This window comes from Nicotiana sylvestris, chromosome 9, assembly GCF_000393655.2.
Source record: "Nicotiana sylvestris chromosome 9, ASM39365v2, whole genome shotgun sequence".
Classification (NCBI taxonomy): Eukaryota; Viridiplantae; Streptophyta; class Magnoliopsida; order Solanales; family Solanaceae; genus Nicotiana; species Nicotiana sylvestris.
Genome location: NC_091065.1, coordinates 56018502 through 56038954, shown reverse-complemented (window position 1 = coordinate 56038954; position 20453 = coordinate 56018502). Strand labels below are relative to the sequence as shown.

At 37.5% G+C, this 20453-nt stretch overlaps 3 protein-coding genes across 3 annotated transcripts; 2 read left to right on the top strand and 1 right to left on the bottom strand.

Moving 5' to 3' along the window:
• Window positions 1-349: 349 nt before the first annotated feature.
• On the top strand, window positions 350-5615 carry LOC104244014 (uncharacterized). Its single transcript, XM_070156656.1, has 3 exons — window positions 350-650; window positions 4167-4643; window positions 5494-5615. Exons 1-3 carry the CDS (start codon window positions 452-454, stop codon window positions 5598-5600), a joined length of 783 nt encoding a protein of 260 aa, XP_070012757.1. The 5' UTR covers window positions 350-451; the 3' UTR covers window positions 5601-5615.
• Window positions 5616-10704: 5089 nt separating this feature from the next.
• LOC104215230 (membrane protein of ER body-like protein) lies at window positions 10705-13839 on the top strand. Its single transcript, XM_070156655.1, has 5 exons — window positions 10705-11606; window positions 11872-11934; window positions 12191-12397; window positions 13005-13066; window positions 13179-13839. Exons 2-5 carry the CDS (start codon window positions 11892-11894, stop codon window positions 13644-13646), a joined length of 780 nt encoding a protein of 259 aa, XP_070012756.1. The 5' UTR covers window positions 10705-11606; window positions 11872-11891; the 3' UTR covers window positions 13647-13839.
• A 785-nt stretch (window positions 13840-14624) lies between these two features.
• LOC104215231 (uncharacterized) lies at window positions 14625-19206 on the bottom strand. The gene is made up of 2 exons (XM_009764988.2): window positions 18823-19206; window positions 14625-16227 (listed from the first exon to the last, which is right to left on the bottom strand). Exons 1-2 carry the CDS (start codon window positions 19062-19064, stop codon window positions 14814-14816), a joined length of 1656 nt encoding a protein of 551 aa, XP_009763290.1. The 5' UTR covers window positions 19065-19206; the 3' UTR covers window positions 14625-14813.
• Window positions 19207-20453: the final 1247 nt, after the last annotated feature.

Genomic DNA, 20453 nt, shown 5'->3' with positions numbered 1-20453 from the left:
AAATTGGTCACTTATTGTGAACCGGAGGGATTACTATTACTAGTTTTTGTAATAAAGGATCAACATATGTGCAAGAACACAAAATAATGCAAGTGTAAACTACATTAGAACAAAGAATCATTACCTGTAGACAATCTGTAACCCCTAATCATGTGTATAGACAACTAAGAACTTGAAGATTCTCAGTTTTTTTTTTTTTTTTTTTTTTTTTTTTTTTTGCTTAGCACGACCAATTAAGTACGCATCCATATATTTTATTTCTTTCACACTTCTAACCACCTTCATTTATTACCTTGTTTTTTATAATACTGAAAAACATTGATAATTGACTGAATTGTCGTCTATTTATAGAGTCCATAGTACTCTTGGCTCTTGGTGACAACTTGAATTGTGCGTGCTACTGACCATTTCATAAGTCTTTGTGCCACATACAAATAATTCCAAGGGCATTATGGCTATGGAGGTGGCGCAACACAGCCGGAGGGAGGTGGTACTGCCGGAGAGGAAGGTAGAGGCAGAGGAGACGGTGGAGGAGGCACTTGTCGGACGTCGAGGTCGACGCACCGCCAACGATGACGGCGGTGCTGTTAATGAAGAAGAGGTTAACAAGGAGGAGCTTAAGAATAGCTTCTACTTTGACAAGAATGGAGGTATACAATCTTCAAAACCATGTTCTACCTATAGTCTTTTACGTGAATAAAACTGAAGAAGTTTTGGTGTATTACTTTTTGATGTCGTAGTTTTCGTTTGTAGAAGAGAGCAGTGACAGTTGGAATTTTAATTTATTGAATATAAGCATCACTATTAACTCAACGCCAAGATCATTTAACTGGATGTCTCCTTTTTTCCCCTCGCGCTCGTGTTTCTGTGCTTGATTGTGACCTTCTATATTTTGTTTTTTTTATAATTATGTTTGCTTTTTGTTAATCTATATATTTAGGCTTTAATTTTCCTCAACACAGTACAATTTCTTTCGCTTTATAAGCGAATTGTTGGTTCTAAAGGAGGAGGATGAACTAGTTTTATATCTTGAGACAATGACAGTACTGTTACCGGTTGGAAACAACCTCTTGCAAAAATGCAGGTTAAAATTGTGTACAATAGATCCCTATTGTCCGGTTCTTCCTCGAACCCCGTACATAATGAGAGCTTAGTGCACCGGGCTGTCCCTTACACGATGATAGTACTAGGCTTCTAAAAAGTGAGAGATCATTACAGGAAAAAAGTAAAGTTTTTATAGATCGTGTTTTGGTTTTCTATTTTGGAAAGTTAATGGTTAAATTAAAATGTTTGTTACTAGTATTACTTTTTGGTTGGCTCAATAAAATACTCCATCCGTTTCATATTAAATGAGGTAGTTTCCTTTTTAGTCTGTTCCAAAACGAACGACAAATTTCTAAATTTGGAAATAATTCAACTTTAAACTCTTTCATTTTACCCATTTACCTTTAATAATGAGAAAATTTTTATAGCCACACAAATGTCACGGCCCCACAAACTTTTTACCCCTTACACTTTTAAGACCACAAGTTTCAAAAGTCTTCTTTTTTTCTTCTTAAACTTCGTGGGTCAAACTACGTCATCTAATATGAAACGGATGGAGTATCTTTTATCCATCTCGAGCCACCTTTTTGTTTTGAAAAACAAAAACAAAATGAACTTACTTTTATCAGTTGCACGGAGGACAAATGAAAGCAGTGGATCGACTCTACCTATATTCATCACGTTTCCATTTATTTTAACACATTCCAACATATGTGAAATCATTTTAATAATGGTATTATTTACAGAGTATATAATTTTTATAATTTCTTAAAATTCACTTAACTACTTTGATTAAATTTTGGTAAGATGCTTTTCCACTAAATCAATTTTCAACTTGTTATTTGATTTTTTCTTCCACTATATATACCGGCACAATACAGAAGTTAAATTTCATAAAATTCATAACAAGTTGTGTTAGAAAGATAAAGGTATAAAACTAAGAAATATCTTTAAAAAAACTCAAGTCAACTATCCTCTTTGGTATTAAGCTTTCTTTAGAAAAAGAAAAATCCACGTCAACTATCCTATTAGGGGTAAGGGGTTAAGTTGTCAAATTAAGCTATACCACGATATACGTTAGAAACTTGTTCATGTTATGAAAATTCAATTGAAAAATATATCAGAAATTAATTGGCATATTAGTTTGTATGTGAAATGAAAACTAGTATGAAATCTACGTTAATTATCCTTCGTACCTCTATCCCAACTCTATTAGGGGTTGAAGTATAGTCTAAAGGTTGCATTAGACTCCAGTTTGTCCTACTCGTCAGGTGGAGGACTAACAACAACAACAACAATAACCCAGTAAAATTTTATTAGTGGGATCTGGAAAGGGTAGTGTGTACGCAGACCTTACCTCTACCCTGAAGAAGTAGAGAGACTGTTTCCGAAAGACCATCGGCTCAAAAGAATAAAAAGACAAAAGGAGACAATATTAGTTTCACTACAGAGATAATATGAAAAATAGGAACATAAAATGCAGAAGAAAAATGCAAAGCAGAAACGATGGCTAATCAATAGGTCCTGCACCGAAAAGAGAAAATAGTAAGACACGACATTATCACTAGCTATCTTAGACAAAAACCTTACCAGACTAGGCTCACAAAGATACAAAGTAAGGCAAGACTCAACTACCTCCTAGCCTACAACCGTAATACTCGACCTCCACAACTTCCTATCAAGTGTCATGTTATGGGAAATCTGAAGTCTCGTCATATCCTGCCTGATCACCTCCCCCTAATACTTCTTAGGCCGCCCTCTACCTCTTCTCGTGCGTAAGGATTCATCTATATTCTTTACGGTCTATTCTATCCAAAAATAATTAATAAAAAATTTGTGTTGGTACAAAACAGATTATTTTTCAGGAAAATGCTTTTTCACAATAAAATTATTATTTAGTACTTATTTGGTTACCAAAGATCAAAGCAAGGAAATAACTTCGGTCGCGTATTAAGAAAGTTATTTATAACTATTTCAAATTTTATTTGCATATTAATTGTTCAAAATTAGCATTTAAACATTATTATCAAATTTTAATATTCGAAAATTTCATCAAAATAATGTTATCCGATTTTCTAATATTATTATAATTCTTTTATATATCGTTTTTCAAGATATACCTTTCACTCATCTATCAAGAACCATAGAAAAAAATTCCTTCTGAATCAGTTTTAGTTCGTTAGACCAAGCAAGTCAAATTTTCAAATTCATCATCCATCCTGTAAAAGAAAATGAGAAAGGAAAAGCGAAATAAGAAGAGAGAAGAAATGAAAGAATGTGTTCAGTCTGCGAGGGCCCAAAACAAAGATGAAAAAATTCCCTCCCAATTTTCCTCAGTTGTACCAAATTTAAGAACTGAACAACCGATCATCACCCTCCCGCCTCCGGCGAACTGCGATTTTCTGGTAGCTTAACAGCGCCGCAGCGCAATCTACGAAGATATTAAAGAATGACTTACTCGTAAGTTGTAAGCTCTGTTGTAATTCACTGTTTCATCCGACTCACTGACCGCTGTGGCATTAGAGGCCGTCGTACTAGTGAACATGAAATTATTAATGACTTTATTCTGGCAGCTGTAGCATTGGAGGCCTCTCTAACTCATAGTATTGATTTTGTTCAAACACAGTTTGACTGATTCTATTAAGTTTACTTTCCGAATCAATTTTAAAATGAGCTCCTAATTCTGGAGTTTTAATGTCTATAAAAATTGCAACAAATTTATCAACCTTCTTTACTTGAAGCATTTCCTTCCATTTTCACGGTAGAGGTCAGTAATAGCAGAATTTTGGTATTACTCTAATTGAATATGATATATACATATATATATATATATATATACACACACACACACACACGAGAACAGTACCTTAGTTTTCCTATTAATGGTTTAGATGGGCGTGTCTATCATATCGGGGTTATTGTCTAACATTGTCATACCAAATTTTGTTAAAGGATCATAAAAATATTGTTTCTCCTTGTTTAGTTCTTAAAATTGATCTCTCTTATTATCTTAGAATTAATGCTAGTGTATGACATTGCAAGTAAATGTTGCATATGCAAAGAGGCCTAAAGCTGCTAAGCTGTGTTCCTCACATGGTGTACTGTTATACTGTCCCTTGCAGGTATTGAGAACTTGACTGCCAATTTAAAGACTATAGACTTTCAGAAGGTTCTAGACGGTGTTGTCAATGGTAATGAGACGGGAAATGCTAAGACAGAAATTCTTTCTGGTGTATGTCTTCCACCCGCACTAGGACATGATTCACAGGATGAGACAGGAAATGCTAAGGGCAAGTTTCTTTCTGGTGTATGTCTTCCACCTTCACTAGGAAATGATTCACAGTCAAGTGCTTCAGTCACAAAAGGAAGTGAAAATGAAAGAATCGTTGAAGAGGAGGAAGTCGTCGAGTTGGAGTTCTTTGACACGACAGCAGTTGATAAGCTACACACACATAATGCATACTGTCCTAATTGCAGTTCTCGTATAACCAAGGTTGTCCTCCGAAGGGTAAAGCGGGAAAGAAGGATTTCAGTAGAAACTGATGATCGTCAGGACCTACTTGGATGCTTGTCATGCTTCAGCATCTTCGTCCGTATAGGTATATTTTCAATGTTTTATGTTCTTTTGACTTCTGAATATCTCGTCTAAATGTATTAGATGTACAGCTAGGTTGCAGTAATGTTACTATTTAAAATGTCGATTCATTTGTTGTCCTTGTGTTTGATGACAACACGATGAAGATCAGTAAGCTCAAACTTTTACTATAAGGCAGGGAAGAAAAAGAGATGTCAAGTAGGGATCAATGATCATGGATCTGAATTGTTTAAAAAATGGAAAGTGAAGTTCTGTGGTTCAACAGCATTTGGCTTACAGTCATTGCACTATATACCATTCTGAGGTTTTTCTTTATGTCTAAGCCCCTTTTTTCTTTTTTAATGTTCTGTCCTCCAGCAAGTTTTGACGTGCGTATGTTGAATCATATAAGAAAAGACTTTTAGGTTTTGTCCACCCCTCAGTAAGAACACGGAAAAACTTGAGCAGTAGCTAGCATTTATCATTGCATGCATAGTTTTGGCAAGATTATTCATCTGCAGTTTGTTTGCAGTGTGAAGTTTAAAGATGATACTTTTGAATAGATTTGGTGATATTCATTCTATTTGTGTGAGCTTTCACTATTTAATCACCTATCTGTAATAAGTTCATCTAATTACTCACTTTCATTTCGTTGACTCCCCTAAAAACTGCATACTAACGAATTTACAAGTCTAAATTTTATAGTTTTAACCTTAAAAACTCAAGTAGTGTTCCCTCTAATTTATAAGTGCAGTCATTTTTGAATTTACATTTAATTTAGAGTAGATGTATCTCACAATTTTCCACACATGATGACTAGTATTACATTTCTTATGACTGTATGCAGAATTCAAATGTTTGTTCAATTTATGCAGGAAAGAAGCTCAATCCGTTCCCACTTTTTGGAAGTGGAGGAGGAAACTCTGTGCCTTCTGGTTCTGCAACTGAAGAGGGAAAGCCAGTTCTTAATGAAGGTATTTAGTCTAGTTACTTTATGCACTTTGAATCGTCCATTTGCTTTCAGTAGGTGTTTTGAATTTCATGCATGATTATTCAGTCGTTTTACACAGCTTTCTAGTTTAGATAATTGATTTATTTGCATTAGCAACTCTGAAGGAAAGAAATGGTGCTAAAGATATGTAGATTCTTCTTGTTTATTGTCTCCCATATTTGACACAAATATTATTTAATAGCTGACGACACAAATCAAGATTATTCCTTTCTGATGTAGAAGATCAGACTAAGCTGCAACCACAGAGCATACTCAGACAGAACCTTGACTCAGTTACCAAGATAAATCTTTTCTGATGTGGAAGATCAGACTATGCTGCAACCACAGAGCATACTTAGACAGTACCTTGGCTCTGATACCAATTGTTGCGGAAGCCAAATGTATATAGTGTGAATAAGTCACAACTACTATACCAAAAATTATGACAGCCACCAAATAATAAATAAGACAATAAAACAATAATAAAGGGAACACCAGAATTTACGAGGTTCGACTAATTTTGCCTACTCCTCGGACACAACCAATATTTTATTTCACTCCAAAAATACAAGTGAAATAATACTAAAGAGAGAAGATACAAATGCCTTAAACAGATGAGAAGGCAAATGAGAGGTGTGTATCAATCCTAAACATTAGGCCTTCTTTTATAGGGGAAAAATCCCCCCCAAACTTAACTCCCAACCAATGTGGGACTTTGGCATTTTGCCAAACTTCAACAAATCTCCACCTTGGCAAAATTCCACATTTTCAATTCTCTCTCAATAACAAATTTTGGTTGTGTCTTCATCTTCAATCTTCAGTGTTCAACAATGTTGATCAAATCCAAACAATGTTGAAACTTGACCGCAGTCACCACCTTTGTCAGCATATCAGCAGGATTCTCTGTAGTATGAATTTTCTTCACCGTGACTCCACCTTCTTCTATGATTTCGCGTACGAAATGATACCGAACATCAATGTGCTTCGTCCTTGCATGATAAACTTGGTTCTTCGCTAATTGAATAGCACTTTGACTATCACAAAAAATTGTGATACCTTTTTGTTCAACACCAAGCTCCTTTAGCAATCCTTGAAGCCAAATTGCCTCTTTCACAGCATCTGTAATAGCCATGTATTCTGCCTCTGTTGTAGACAAAGCAACTGTTGACTGCAAAGTAGACTTCCAACTAACTGGTGCCTTTGCAAAAGTAAACACATAACCAGTAGTTGATCTTCGTTTGTCCATATCACCCGCAAAATCTGAGTCACAATATCCAACTACAGACTGATTGTCTTCCTGCTCAAAAACTAACCCGACATCTACAGTATTATGAATATACCGTAGAATCCACTTCACAGCTTGCCAATGCTCCTTCCCTGGATTGTGCATATATCTGCTAATAACTCCAACAGCTTGTGAAATGTCAGGCCTTGTGCAAACCATTGCATACATCAAGCTACCAACAACATTTGCGTATGGTACCTTTGACATATACTCTCGTTCAGCTTCATCCATTGGCGACATAGTAGTACTTAGCTTAAAATGGGAAGCAAGTGGAGTACTAACTGGCTTAGTCTTGTCATCTATGCCAAAACGTTGAAGTACTCTCTTCAAATATTCCTTTTGAGATAAACAGAGTTTCTTTGAACGTCTATCTCTAATTATCTCCATGCCAAGAATTTTCTTTGCCTCACCCAAATCCTTCATCTCGAACTCCTTCTTCAGTTGAATCTTCAACTTATCAATTTCTTCCAAATTCTTGGAAGCTATCAACATATCATCAACATATAGGAGAAGATATACAAAGGAACCATCTTTAAGCTTGTGCAAATACACACAATGATCGTATTTGCTTCTCTTGTACCCTTGCCGCAACATAAACTCGTCAAATCGCTTGTACCATTGTCTAGAAGATTGTTTCAATCCGTACAACGATTTTTCAAGTTTGCACACCATATTTTCTTTTCCAGCAACTTTGAATCCTTCTGGCTGAGTCATGTAGATTTCCTCCTCCAAGTTTCCATGTAAAAACGCAGTTTTTACATCCATCTGAACTAGTTCCAAATCCAATTGTGCTACCAAAGCCAACATAATTCTAATGGAGGAATGTTTTACAACTGGAGAAAACACTTCATTGTAATCAATTCCCTCCTTTTGAGCATATCCTTTGGCCACCAATCTTGCTTTGTAGCGAACATCTACTTGGTTAGGAAATCCTTCCTTCTTTGCAAATACCCATTTGCACCCAATTGCTTTCTTTCCCTTCGGGAGATTGGCCAATCTCCATGTATGATTCTGATGAAGGGACTGTATTTCATCATTCATGGCAATCCTCCACTTATCTTCTTCTGAACTTTGGACAGCGTCTTTATAAGTAGTAGGAACATCATCAGCTACAATTGAGGTTGCACAAGCAACCGTCTCTATGAGACGAACAAGTTTCGTTATTGTTCTTTTTGGCCTGCTGGTTGCTATTGATTCAAGTTGTTGTTGAGATTCCTGAGTTGGAATCTCCTCTACTGGCTCTCCTTCCAGAGGGTAATCTTCATTTGTTTCCTCCTCTGCTTCTTGTGTAGGAAAAATAAATTTTCCCTCAAACTCCACCTGCTTAGAAGCACCTTCATTTTGTTTGGTATCTTCTGTTACCTTATTTACCATAGCAAATTCATCAAAGGTAACATCTCTGCTGAATATTACTTTCTTTGTCATAGGACACCATAAGCGATATCCTTTGACTCCAGAAGTAATTCCCATAAAAATAGCCTTCTTTGCCCTTGGATCCAATTTTGACTCTGTCACATGATAATATGCAGTTGAGCCAAACACGTGCAAAGAGTTATAATCTACAGCAGGTTTTCCGTACCATTTTTCAAATGGTGTTTTGCCATCAATAGCAGCAGATGGTAGACGATTAATGAGGTGGCATGCATATGTAATTGCCTCAGCCCAAAATTCTTTGCCCAAGCCAGCATTGGACAACATACACCGTACCTTCTCCAGCAAGGTCCGGTTCATACGTTCTGCCACTCCATTCTGTTGTGGTGTATGTCTAACAGTGAAGTGTCGGATGATGCCATCATTTTCACAGACCTTATTGAAATGATCATTTTTGTATTCACCTCCATTGTCTGTGCGAATACACTTGATTCTCCTGCCTGTCTGATTCTCCACCATCGTCTTCCATTTGAGAAAAATTCCCAACACTTCATCTTTGCTCTTCATTGTATACACCCATACTCTTCGGGAAAAATCATCAACAAAGGTTACAAAATAGTGCTTCCCACCCAATGAAGGTGTTTTGGAAGGACCCCAAACATCAGAGTGTACATAATCCAAAATGCCTTTAGTATTATGGATCGCTGTACCAAATTTAACCCTTGTCTGTTTCCCTTTAACACAATGCTCACAAAACTCCAAGTTGCAAGCCTTTACTCCTTTTAACAATCCTTGATCTGATAGAGTTTTCAAGGATTTTCCTCCAGCATGTCCCAAGCGCATGTGCCATAGCTTGGTTGCTTCTGCCTCTTTGTCGTCACTGGATGTTACTGTCGCTATCCCAATAACTGTACTGCCACGATAGCGGTACATATTATTATTCTTCCGATTAGCCTTCATTACCACTAGTGCACCGGAGCATACTCTCATCACTCCATTTTCTGCAATGATTTTGAACCCTTTTGATTCTAGGGCTCCCACAGAGATGAGATTCTTCTTCAAATCCGGTACATATCGAACATCTATCAATGTTCTGATCATTCCATCATGGTTCCTTAATCGTATTGAACCAATGCCATATGAGGTAAGAGGGCTGTTATCCGCTGTGTGGATGACTCCATATTCTCCTTCTTGAAATTCCATGAACCAGTCCCTGTTGGGACACATATGATAGCTACAAGCCGAGTCCATCAACCATATGTCTGATGATGTTGATGACTCTGTTGTAACTAATGAGAAGTCTGAATCATCACAATCAGCTACATTTGAATCCATAATAGCCTTTCCATTGTTATGTTTGGCCTTATTCTTCAACTTCGGACAGTCTTTCTTCCAGTGCCCTTTTTCTCGACAAAAGGCACATTCATCTTTACTGGGTCTGGATCTTGACTTGGATCTTCCCTTCTTTGTCCTCGTTTGATTTTGAGGACGACCCCTCACAAACAGTGCTTCTCCTTCTCCGCCCTTCTGTTTTTCTCGCTTTCTTTGTTCATAGCTGTACAAAGCTGAACAAACTTCTCTGAGAGAAATTTCGTCATTTCCATGGAGTAGAGTAGTTTCAAGGTGCTCGTACTCATCAGGAAGTGACGCCAACAACATTAAGGCCAAGTCACCATCATCATAAGTTGTATCCATATTTTGCAAATCTGTGACCAACTTATTGAAACTGGTGATATGTTCATTCATCGTGGTACCAGGAACATAGGTGAAGTGAAACAGTCTCTTCTTCATGTACAATTTATTTTGACTGTTTTTCTTCAAAAATTTATCCTCCAGTGCTTTCCATAATTTACTTGCAGAAGTTTCCTTTGTGTATGGATATTTCTGCTCTCTAGCAAGGTAGGATCGAATGGTACCGCAAGCAACACGGTTGATAATTCTCCAATCTTCTTCTCCAATAACATCTGGTTTCTTTTCTTCAATGGCCAGATCTAGCCCTTGTTGAAAAAGGACATCTAGAACCTCGCCTTGCCACATCCCAAAATGTCCGGACCCGTCAAAAATTTCTACCGCAAATTTCGCATTTGACACAATTCTTGTCATAAGCGAAGATGCCAATGATGACGTATTGTTGACACTTGATGTAGATTCTTCTTGTTTATTGTCCCCCATATTTGACACAAATATTATTTAATAGCTGACGACACAAATCAAGATTATTTCCTTTCTGATGTAGAAGATCAGACTAAGCTGCAACTACAGAGCATACTCAGACAGAACCTTGACTCAGTTACCAAGATAAATCTTTTCTGATGTGGAAGATCAGACTATGCTGCAACCACAGAGCATACTTAGACAGTACCTTGGCTCTGATACCAATTGTTGCGGAAGCCAAATGTATATAGTGTGAATAAGTCACAACTACTATACCAAAAATTATGACAGCCACCAAATAATAAATAAGACAATAAAACAATAATAAAGGGAACACCAGAATTTACGAGGTTCGACTAATTTTGCCTACTCCTCGGACACAACCAATATTTTATTTCACTCCAAAAATACAAGTGAAATAATACTAAAGAGAGAAGATACAAATGCCTTAAACAGATGAGAAGGCAAATGAGAGGTGTGTATCAATCCTAAACATTAGGCCTTCTTTTATAGGGGAAAAATCCCCCCCAAACTTAACTCCCAACCAATGTGGGACTTTGGCATTTTGCCAAACTTCAACAGTACAAACATTATAATCTTTTCCCCATGTTTTAAGTAAATTACTTTGGCTTCTTAAGATCATCATGGTCTGTTTTCTAGGTGCAGGCTTGTTAGCTATGTGCCTATGTCTATCATTCTCTACATTGATCGGGTAAGGGTGCGGGCACACTGACACGGGTGCAATACAGAAAAATCAAAAAACTTCTAACTAGCGCCGACACGCTAAGTGCAAAAACTTTTGTAGATTACATAAATTTTAAAATTAAAGGACTATTATCAAGCAGTTAATGGGGGGACGATGCACTGCTTAGCTGCTCAAGCCTATATGTCTAACATTGTTAAACGATCTTGATATTGTTTTTTTCACCTGACCTATGTCACTCCCAATATTCGTGTAACAAGAAAAGATCTTGACCAAGCAAACAATAGTACTGATTTGGGTTCATCTCATAATCCGTTTGAACCATCAGCTGGGCATAACACTCATCCTTTTCCAAATGGAAGACAACCATCAGCCAAAGACGATGCCACTGACGATAAATCCCCAACCCCTAAGAAACTTTCAGGAACTCCTCCAGCAAAAGGACCCACACATCCCGGAAGTATTTTTGATCTTGGAGAGGAAGGTAATGCAATTGAAGAGAAGAATTAATTCTCCTTAATACACAATATTTTCTATCTTTATGGAGAAATTTTTCTGTTTTTGTGTTTGTTGCTCAGCTTTCTCTTTTAGCCAGTTTCTACTTTTGAACACCTTTGTTTGTGTTTACCATGTCCAAGGCCAGTAGTTCTACATGTACTCCTGTACTTCTCGAAAGTACAGTGAGCAGAAAACTTTTCCTTGTATCTCTTTTCTTTCCACTTATCATTGGGAAACTGCAAATTTTGCAGGTGGCTTCATTCCTGGGGCAATGCCATCAAAGAAACCACCAAGTGAAATTAAAGAGAATAAAGGTGATAGTGCATCAGATTTTTCGTATCCACTATGTTTATCTTTTCATCTAGTAGTCGCCCTAATCGGCCAGGGGCGGACGTGATCATATCTTACACCAGTATTTCATGAAAAAGCTTTTCAGCATCTTAGCTGTATTTGAGTGGAATCGAAAATGTTCCAAGTTTTTTCCTATTGCAAAGTATTAGAGCTTAGGTGTTAATGAAATGTTAAAAGTTTGTAGGGAAATATGTTTTGATAAGTGGCTATATAATGCAGGAGATGATTGGCGAATTCCAATGGATGACCCAGGAGCTTCATCATCAACAGCGGATTCCGGCAGTACACAAAGACCATTACCTCCAGTTGAAGTTAAAAAAACCAAATCACTGGAGATTGTAAAATGCATAGTATATGGAGGTTTAATAGAGTCAATTACAAGCTTGGGTGTGATTTCCTCTGCAGCTGCTTCCGATGTTGACACAAGTAATTGAGACCTTTTTTCTAAGTTTAACTTTTCAATCTTCATTATCTTGGTTGGTTACTCCAATTGTAATCTAGGAGCTCTTTGTGAGAGTAATGAAGGATCTTTCACTTTAAAATATTAGAAGCATTATCTTTTGACTGATGTCTTCCTAGTTCAATAGATAGGATAAAAAAGTTATCTGGATACTTGAACTGGTGCATCTCTTACCCATGCTGATGCGTGGTTCTACATTTACATTAACAGATTTCCTCTAGATTAGTTAGTTTTGTGTAGCATCACGTGTATGTTTGATCATGGGCATATCTCAAAATGTAAATGCCAACTTTGATGACGCAAAGCACCTACAGTTGGTGGAATGCTACACAGGCATACCCCAACACACACTAGGCCATTGAGTTGCATGAGTATTTTGACTTAAGGTTTATGTTTGTAGACCAAAGAGATAATGTAATGTTCTTTATTTGGTTAGAGGTGACTTCTGTGGATAGTGCTGATGCATGTGACAGAGCTACTATACATGAAAAACCAAGGCTTCTAAATCATCTCTCTCCTAAAATCTTGACAGACTAAGAATGGTTTACTTACAGATTTATCTTTATACTGCAGTGAAGATCGTAACTATTGGAGTGGCAAATCTGATAGCTGGATTTTTTGTCATTTGTCAGAATGTGAGTATTCTGCTTCTGCTTTACAGTTGCTAACTGTTCTTCTACCTTCCTTTCTCCTTCTGCTTTAGTTCTTACTTCTTAATCTATCCTCAAATAAAATGGAAATTTGCAGTTGGTAGACTTGAAGTATAATGTCGGAGGAGGTTCCAATCTTAGTGATCAAGCAGATCGATATGGAGAGCTACTTGGCCAAAGAAAGCATTTCCTACTTCATGCTACTTTTGCCCTGTTGTCATATTTTGTATTTGGCCTTGTCCCACCAGTAGTATATGGCTTCACGTTTCGTAAGAGTGACGACAGAGACTACAAGCTTATAGCAGTTGCAGCGGCTTCTCTTTTGTGCATTATCATACTTGCTGCTGCAAAGGCTTATACACAAGGAGCAAATAAGTTCAGTAGATACTTCAAGACTATTGTGTCCTATGTTACAGCTGCAGGTATGGCCTCAGGTGTTGGTTATGCAGCAGGCCATTTAATTAAGAGGCTCATGGATCAGTTGGGCTGGTTTGACTCAAACCCTGCACCCTCTCTTTTTTCCTCCGAGATGATTTCACAAAATCCAGTCTGGGCATCCTATTGACATCTTCTCCGTGTTGTTAAATCTTCTGTATTTTCCTCTTCGTTCTTTGTAAGCTTTTAGTACCTCTGAGAATTTGGCTGTTTCCTTTGGGAATGTTGAGTGAGCGAGTGAGTTTTGGTTGTTCCTACGTGAAATTCTGATGATGTTTTTGTAGCCCCTGCTTGTGCTATTCAACTCTGTGATATTCTGATGATGTTTCTGTCGGGCTAATTGATTTGAATTATCTATTTGAGTAAAATTAAGTTTTTAAATCAAATTGTCCGTATTAATCACAATCATTATAACTGAAATCCAACTTGCTCATAAAGAACTGGAACATTTTACTGGAATGATCGTATCAAATAAGAAAGGGAAATACCAAAAAAGGAAATGCAGAGGGAATCAAGATTTCTCAAGTAGTGAATTTCCATCATTCATCTCAAGCACGGAGTGCTTATATTAATCAGTTCATGTTTAAGAACCTTTGGTTATTTTGATGCGAAATAATGGAATGAGATGTAAGAAAGACTTCCATTCTTATGAGTGCATACTATATTGAATACATACAGTGATACCTAAAGTTGCTACGATTTTTTCATTTAGACACCTCAAGTAGGCCTTATTCCGATTGAACACTTGTAGTAGACTCAAAATATACCAATCAGACACATCTCGCTAACATGGTTGATAGCGTGAGTTGCAAACCAATTAGCAAAAAAGAAAGATCCTTTTGCCTCTTCCAATGATATGTACATTTATGTGACTGACTAGTTATCCGGATTAAAATTGTATCAAGGCATAAATCTATATAGATTACCGAAAAAGTTAAAAACTTGTGAATTGCACTCCATAACACGTCTAATTTTAAGGTGTTAGTCTGTTAAACAAAGATAGGCGCGAACTAAAGACTAATTACTGTGCAGTATTCATTTGTTTTACTCTGTCACCTAACAAGAACGATAAACAGGGTCAGAGGGGGGCTTCCTTGGAAAAAAGAACTTAAATCATAATTGTTTCAGTCTCATAGATCCTCTGCTGTATAGCAGAAAATTATTAGACTGCCTTTACTAAAATTTTCTTCTTGTTCTTGGATTTCCTTTGCACATGTAGTCACAATATATAGTTACAGTGTAAGCCCAAAAAAAGGAGAGCTTGGCTTAAAGAATGAATTTATCTATAGTTTGTAAATCAGAAATTCCATCTTGGTGATGAATTTACTGCACTTTGACGAGGTCTAGTTGGTGGCTCTACGCTGTTTCGTCTAATTGGTGGCTCTAAGTTGTTTCTTTTCTTCATGATTGAAGATACTGTTGGGCTGTAATAGTCATTGCTCCTTTGTGAAGTTGCTCCTTGGGAGTAGACCTTTCTTCCTTGCATACCGCTCCTTTGTTGTTCTAGCATTGCTCGACGAGCACCCGAATTATTTTGGACTGCTCCCCACCTATTGTAGTTCACACAACTTTGGCTCCTCCCTACTTGCTGATACCTTCCTTCTCTTGGGCTTGGAATATTTCGGCTTTCAGCAGTTTCAGCAGAGTACATTGTTATCTGTCCATCACTGCTGTATCCATTTTCCATTTCCAAGATCTTTATTGGAGAAGAACTTGATTGAACTTCACTCTGGACCCCATTTACGGATCCAGTTGAAGCAATCTCAGCATCTGCCACCGGGTTGGACTGCCACATATCATTTGGTTTGTCTTCTCTTATTGGCTGCTGCAAGGAAGGTTTGTTGACAAAATTTTCACCAAAGCTGGATGGGATTTTTCTGGCAGGTTGTGCCGAGTCAGGAAATTTGGCAATCCTTGGTAGGAAGTTAATATCCAAAAGCTGGATGTGAGTACCTTCCTTCTTCCCAACTGGTACTGAAGTTAAATTTGGTGACTCGTAAATTTCAGGAGTTCGAATTCCATGTACAGTATGAGGATCAGTAGTTAATGCTTCGTCTTCCATATTAGTTGCAAAGGCAGAACAGCTTGGTCCAGAGTGCTCTCTAGGTTTTGACAATCGGTTCGATGATGATGGAGTCTCCCCATTTTCAGCTTCACTTGACTTAAAAACACGCCTCATTGTGAAGGAAGCACATGAATGCTCACTCTTTTGACCAGCTGACATTAACCGAACTATCGGTAACTTGGGTTTATTGATGTCGTCAAGGTTTCCCTCCCAATGCTGGTTTAACCAGTCACATATGATGGGGATCGGTATACCGAATTGCATGGGAAAGTCCTTCCTTGACGATGAAGAGGATGGTGAAGCGGATGATGATTTTGAGTGTGAGGATGTTGCAAGCTTCATAGGGTCACATACAATGAACGCAAGATTGCCATGAACATCAAAACCAGCAGTACCTGGGCTCCAACTTATGCCATCAGTTGACAGCTTTATAAGATTATCAGTCGCTATTACTACTTTTCCTTCACCAACAGTCAACTCTTTCTTCTCGCTATACCCGAGGAGGTAAACCACATTACCCAGCTCCAGACTAGGTTTGGAACAGGTTTTAAGGTAGTGAGGCTGCTGAACATGTGCATTTGCGTCTCCATCCATGACGTCAAGGCCCACTATTGTCAGATCTAATACAGAACTGGTAATAAAGAATCTGCAAACAAATGGGTACATAATCAGATGCATAAAATTGAAGCAGCCAGAAGAAAGCAGAACTTGTGTTAACAATAAACAAGATTATAAAGGACTAGAATGCAAAAAGCATTCGCTCATCAGAAGGCAAAATAATTTTAGAACGTACTAGCAGAGTGCTAAAATGCCAAAAAAAATTAAAATTATCATGGCAGCCAATTGACTTCAAGCCGTTTATGATGGTAAACAGGTAGGAAGAGCAAACCGAGCACTCTTCCCCCCCCCCCCAACACACACACACACAAAAAGCAGCTTATTTTACTGTACTGTGCAATCAATTTTAGCTCAGATACTTCTTTCATGCTTTACAGTTCAGGAGACACATAGAGGTAGACTGTCGTATACCAATTTTCCATTCAACTCCACAACATTGTCGCATCATATTGAACTTTATAATATTGGTTGCAAACACATAACAGCCTGTCAATTATATTCCAACCTGATTTAAGCTAAGTAGCTAACTAATCTTGAGTTGGTAAAACCAGCATAAGAAAAAAAAGAACTGACTTTTACATATCTGCAACTTTTTAATTCGTTAGACATTATTTGAGGCCAAAAGTGTCAACAACTTATGATGATCTTATAGTAGCTCGAAAGTTAGTTCTTCCACAGATAAGCCTAGATTTTCAGGAAAGCCTCACATTCTAGTAAACTATTTTGCACAGGATGATACTTCATCTTGTCCTTCAAGTTTCTCCATCTCTCTGTGACATAGATCATACCATGCAAAACTTGATTCACACGGATTTCTCAACTTTGTTTTCAGAAGATCAGACGCGATATTCATGTATGCTACTCATATTGTTAAGCTGCTTTCTTTTCTTATAGATTAAAGCAGTGTACACACACAAGCAAGCAACCAGTTCTGATGCGCAAATTGTACATCAGTCATGACCCATCTGATAACCTCCATGTTGGAACACCAAAAAAGTGCAGCCCGGTGCACAAAACATCCCACATTCCCGCAGGATCCAAGAAAGGGTCACATCCCAAAGTCTGTGATGTAGTCAGTCTACTCTAATGCAAGCATTAGTGGTTGCTTCCACCGCTCGAACCCGTGACCTATACGTCACACGGAGACAACTTTACCATTGTTCCAACTAGCTTACTCGATATCACAATTGTGTTAATTAAAAATAAGTTAACAAATTCATCAGAGTTTTCTTGAAGTGTCTAAATCGGAAAAGCACTAGTAAACTTCAATACTGTGATCGATTATAAGTTGGAATAAGAAATCTCAATCTCAATCTCAAATCTATATCTAATTTTATGATAGACTATATTTGACAACTTTGTTTGTATTATTTATGTTAACTTCAAATTTCTGCGACCCTGGGAAAAAGAATCTCAACAAAACAATCATCAGAAGCACACGGTACATACAACTTTGTCGTAGAACCTTGACCAACTCTTTATGAAACACCAACATCATTTCTTTAATTGGGTAATACACAAACTAATTACTAACTTCTGTCCTGTGATGCTAATTACCCATTTTGATAACATCAGTGATTGTAAGCATTTTTTATTTTATTCCTTTTCCCTCTCAAGGAGGGATATGGTACCACAGGCCAAATTCAATACACAAATACAAACTTATAAGCTTCTGCCTTCTGCTAGTATGAAGCAATTCCATGCATTAACACTGAAACAGGCTTAATAGAAACAAAGAGATCAGGCAGAACATTGACCATTTTTCTGCTGAGTTAGGTACTTAGCAACAGCTTCCATCATGATAACAAAAGCTTGAATACTAACAAATGAAACATTAGCAGCTGCTTCTTCCTTGACCTCATACTCAATTGTGGCTTTGGTGATGCATGTTGTTTCATCCTTTTCTATGACATCAAAGCGGACCTGAAAGAAAGTGAATCCGCGATCAAGAAGCCCACCTTCCACTGCCATAGCTACTTTGACCCGCTTCTCATCATCCACAACGATAAATTTTTCCTTAGCATAGGTATACAGCGGAGTTCCCACTGGAAAGGTTAGTTTGAGGACTGTCCCAACACCGCCATCGCCTTCAATTATGTCAACTTTGTGTAGGATATGTGGAAGCTCTTTGACCACAATATCGGCCAGTTGAAGCGTGCCATAGACCTTCCAAGCTTCACTGGCAGCCACAGCTACTTCAATCTCTTCAGAAACCGTTCCAAACATAATTTTTGGTGGTTCTAAGACTAATTCTCGGCGGAAGAAGCAATAAAGAGAAAAGCCTTTAAATTACTGAATATGCTCTTTCATGTACCTCTCTAAGTATATATAAAGGCTACAACTAAAATGGTCTCAAATTCCACATCAAGACAAAGGTGCACACAAAGAGAATATATATTCACAGATTCCAAACACTGTAACAGCCGGCCGGCCGGCCAGTTATTCAATGCCTTTTTAGTAACAACCAACATTTTGCTCAACTATGCTGGCCTAAACAACTAACTAATCTTATAAGTAGTAATCTAACTAACAGAACCCATAGACAAAGGTAAAGCTTTTATCTTTAGAAACAACACTACAAAATAGAAAGAAGAAAACTAGTAAAAGGGGAAAGGGGGCAGACCTGTGAGGGAAAAGGGAAGAAGCGACGCCGTTTTGGAGTTGGATCTCAGCAGCTTCAGCAGCAGCAACAGAAGGGAGAATAAGGTGAGTAGTGAGCAAAAGATTCCTGTGAATCAAGAAACCAGTGCCACTAGCAGCTATGTGGGCCATAGCAGGACCTTTAGTAGAAAACATAGAAGCTTTCATTCTCTCAGACTTGCCACCTCCATTACAGAAACACCATGAATCTACCAAAATCCCCATTTTTGGTTTTTGGGGTTATTTTCGTTTCAACAATAATGGGGTAATTTTAGATCCAGAAATTAAAGCTAAAGTTGCATTTTTCTTTTAGCAAGCAATGTGTGTTTTTCTGTCACTACAGTCTATGTTTTTCTGCTGTATCATTGATTGAAAAAAATACTACAGAGAGGAGTTTTGGTTATTTGTTAGCTGTTGTTTGCAGAAAAATGGTGGGACAAGAAGCTTAAAATGGGACCTTTTGGTTATCCTAATTACAGGAGAACATGTAATGTCTTTCTGGGAAAGGAAGAAGACTAGACTAGAGTGAACCACGGTTAATTCTCGAGTCAGGAACCTAAATGTGGTTATTTTGGACTCCAAATATTTTTTTAAGTGTTAAAAAAAAGAAGTTAGCGTAGTTTAAAAAAAATGAAGACTTTTGAAATTTGTAGCCCTAAAAAAATCAAATAAACAAATCAAAAAGGGGCCCAGAGTATTTGTGTGGTTATAAAAGCTTCTCATTAAGGATAGAATTGTAAGTTTAAGCTAAATTGTTACCAAATTTAGAAAGGAGTCATTCTTTTTGGAATGGGCCAAAAAGAAAATATGTTCACATAAACTGGAAAAAAGGGAGTATATGTCTATATAAAACGCGGTTATGAATCATGTTTTACATTAACGGTCGTTTGAGACGTTAAAGTAAAATGCGGTTATGAATCGTGTTTTACATTAATGGTCTTTTGGGACGTTAAGGTAAAACGCGGTCCATTACCGCGCCTTATATAAAATGTTGTAACAAACCGCGGTTTTATATAGTAGCTGATAAGATTGATATAAAGTGCGGTACATTACCGCGTTTTATATAAAGCGCGGTGATGGACCGTGTTTTATATAAAGCGCGGTAATGGACTGCGTTTTATATAGATAAATAACAAACCCTTCCCATTCCCCCACGTTTCTGCCCAGATCCCCACCCCCTTCCCCCTTCGTTTATTCAAAAAAGCAGTCCCCTCTCCATTAACGTCCAAAAAGGCTCGTGTGGACCCCACCTGTCCGGTAAAAAGTAGATATTGTATCACGACCCGGATTTTCCACCCTCAGGAATCGTGATGGCGCCTACTGATGAGAGCTAGGCAAGCCAACCCTTAACTATCTAATTCCTTACCAAATTACTTCCTTTTTACAATTACGTGCAATAACATAAAAACAACAGAACTTAAATAGTTGAGCGGAAGATAACCGTGAAATATCTGAAGGCTACGTCTATTACAACTTTTAAAACCTCAAATACCCCAAAACCTGGTGTCACAGTGTCACAGACTGTCTAAGAGTTTCTACATACAAGGTCTGAAGAAATACAATACAATGTTTCTGAAAAAAGGAAATGAAACAGGAAATAGAGATAGAGGGAGA

Excerpts from the sequence above, each read along its gene's own strand:
- LOC104244014 (XM_070156656.1), top strand. The coding sequence starts at position 452 with ATGGCTATGGAGGTGGCGCAACACAGCCGGAGGGAGGTGGTACTGCCG. Across the intron at positions 651-4,166 it reads CTACTTTGACAAGAATGGAG|GTATTGAGAACTTGACTGCC; the intron begins GTATACAATCTT and ends TGTCCCTTGCAG. Across the intron at positions 4,644-5,493 it reads CAGCATCTTCGTCCGTATAG|GAAAGAAGCTCAATCCGTTC; the intron begins GTATATTTTCAA and ends CAATTTATGCAG.
- LOC104215231 (XM_009764988.2), bottom strand. The coding sequence starts at position 19,064 with ATGGGGATTTTGGTAGATTCATGGTGTTTCTGTAATGGAGGTGGCAAG. Across the intron at positions 16,228-18,822 it reads TCTTCCCTTTTCCCTCACAG|ATTCTTTATTACCAGTTCTG; the intron begins GTCTGCCCCCTT and ends ATTTGTTTGCAG.
- LOC104215230 (XM_070156655.1), top strand. The coding sequence starts at position 11,892 with ATGCCATCAAAGAAACCACCAAGTGAAATTAAAGAGAATAAAG. Across the intron at positions 12,398-13,004 it reads TGCTTCCGATGTTGACACAA|TGAAGATCGTAACTATTGGA; the intron begins GTAATTGAGACC and ends TTTATACTGCAG. Across the intron at positions 13,067-13,178 it reads TTTTTGTCATTTGTCAGAAT|TTGGTAGACTTGAAGTATAA; the intron begins GTGAGTATTCTG and ends GGAAATTTGCAG.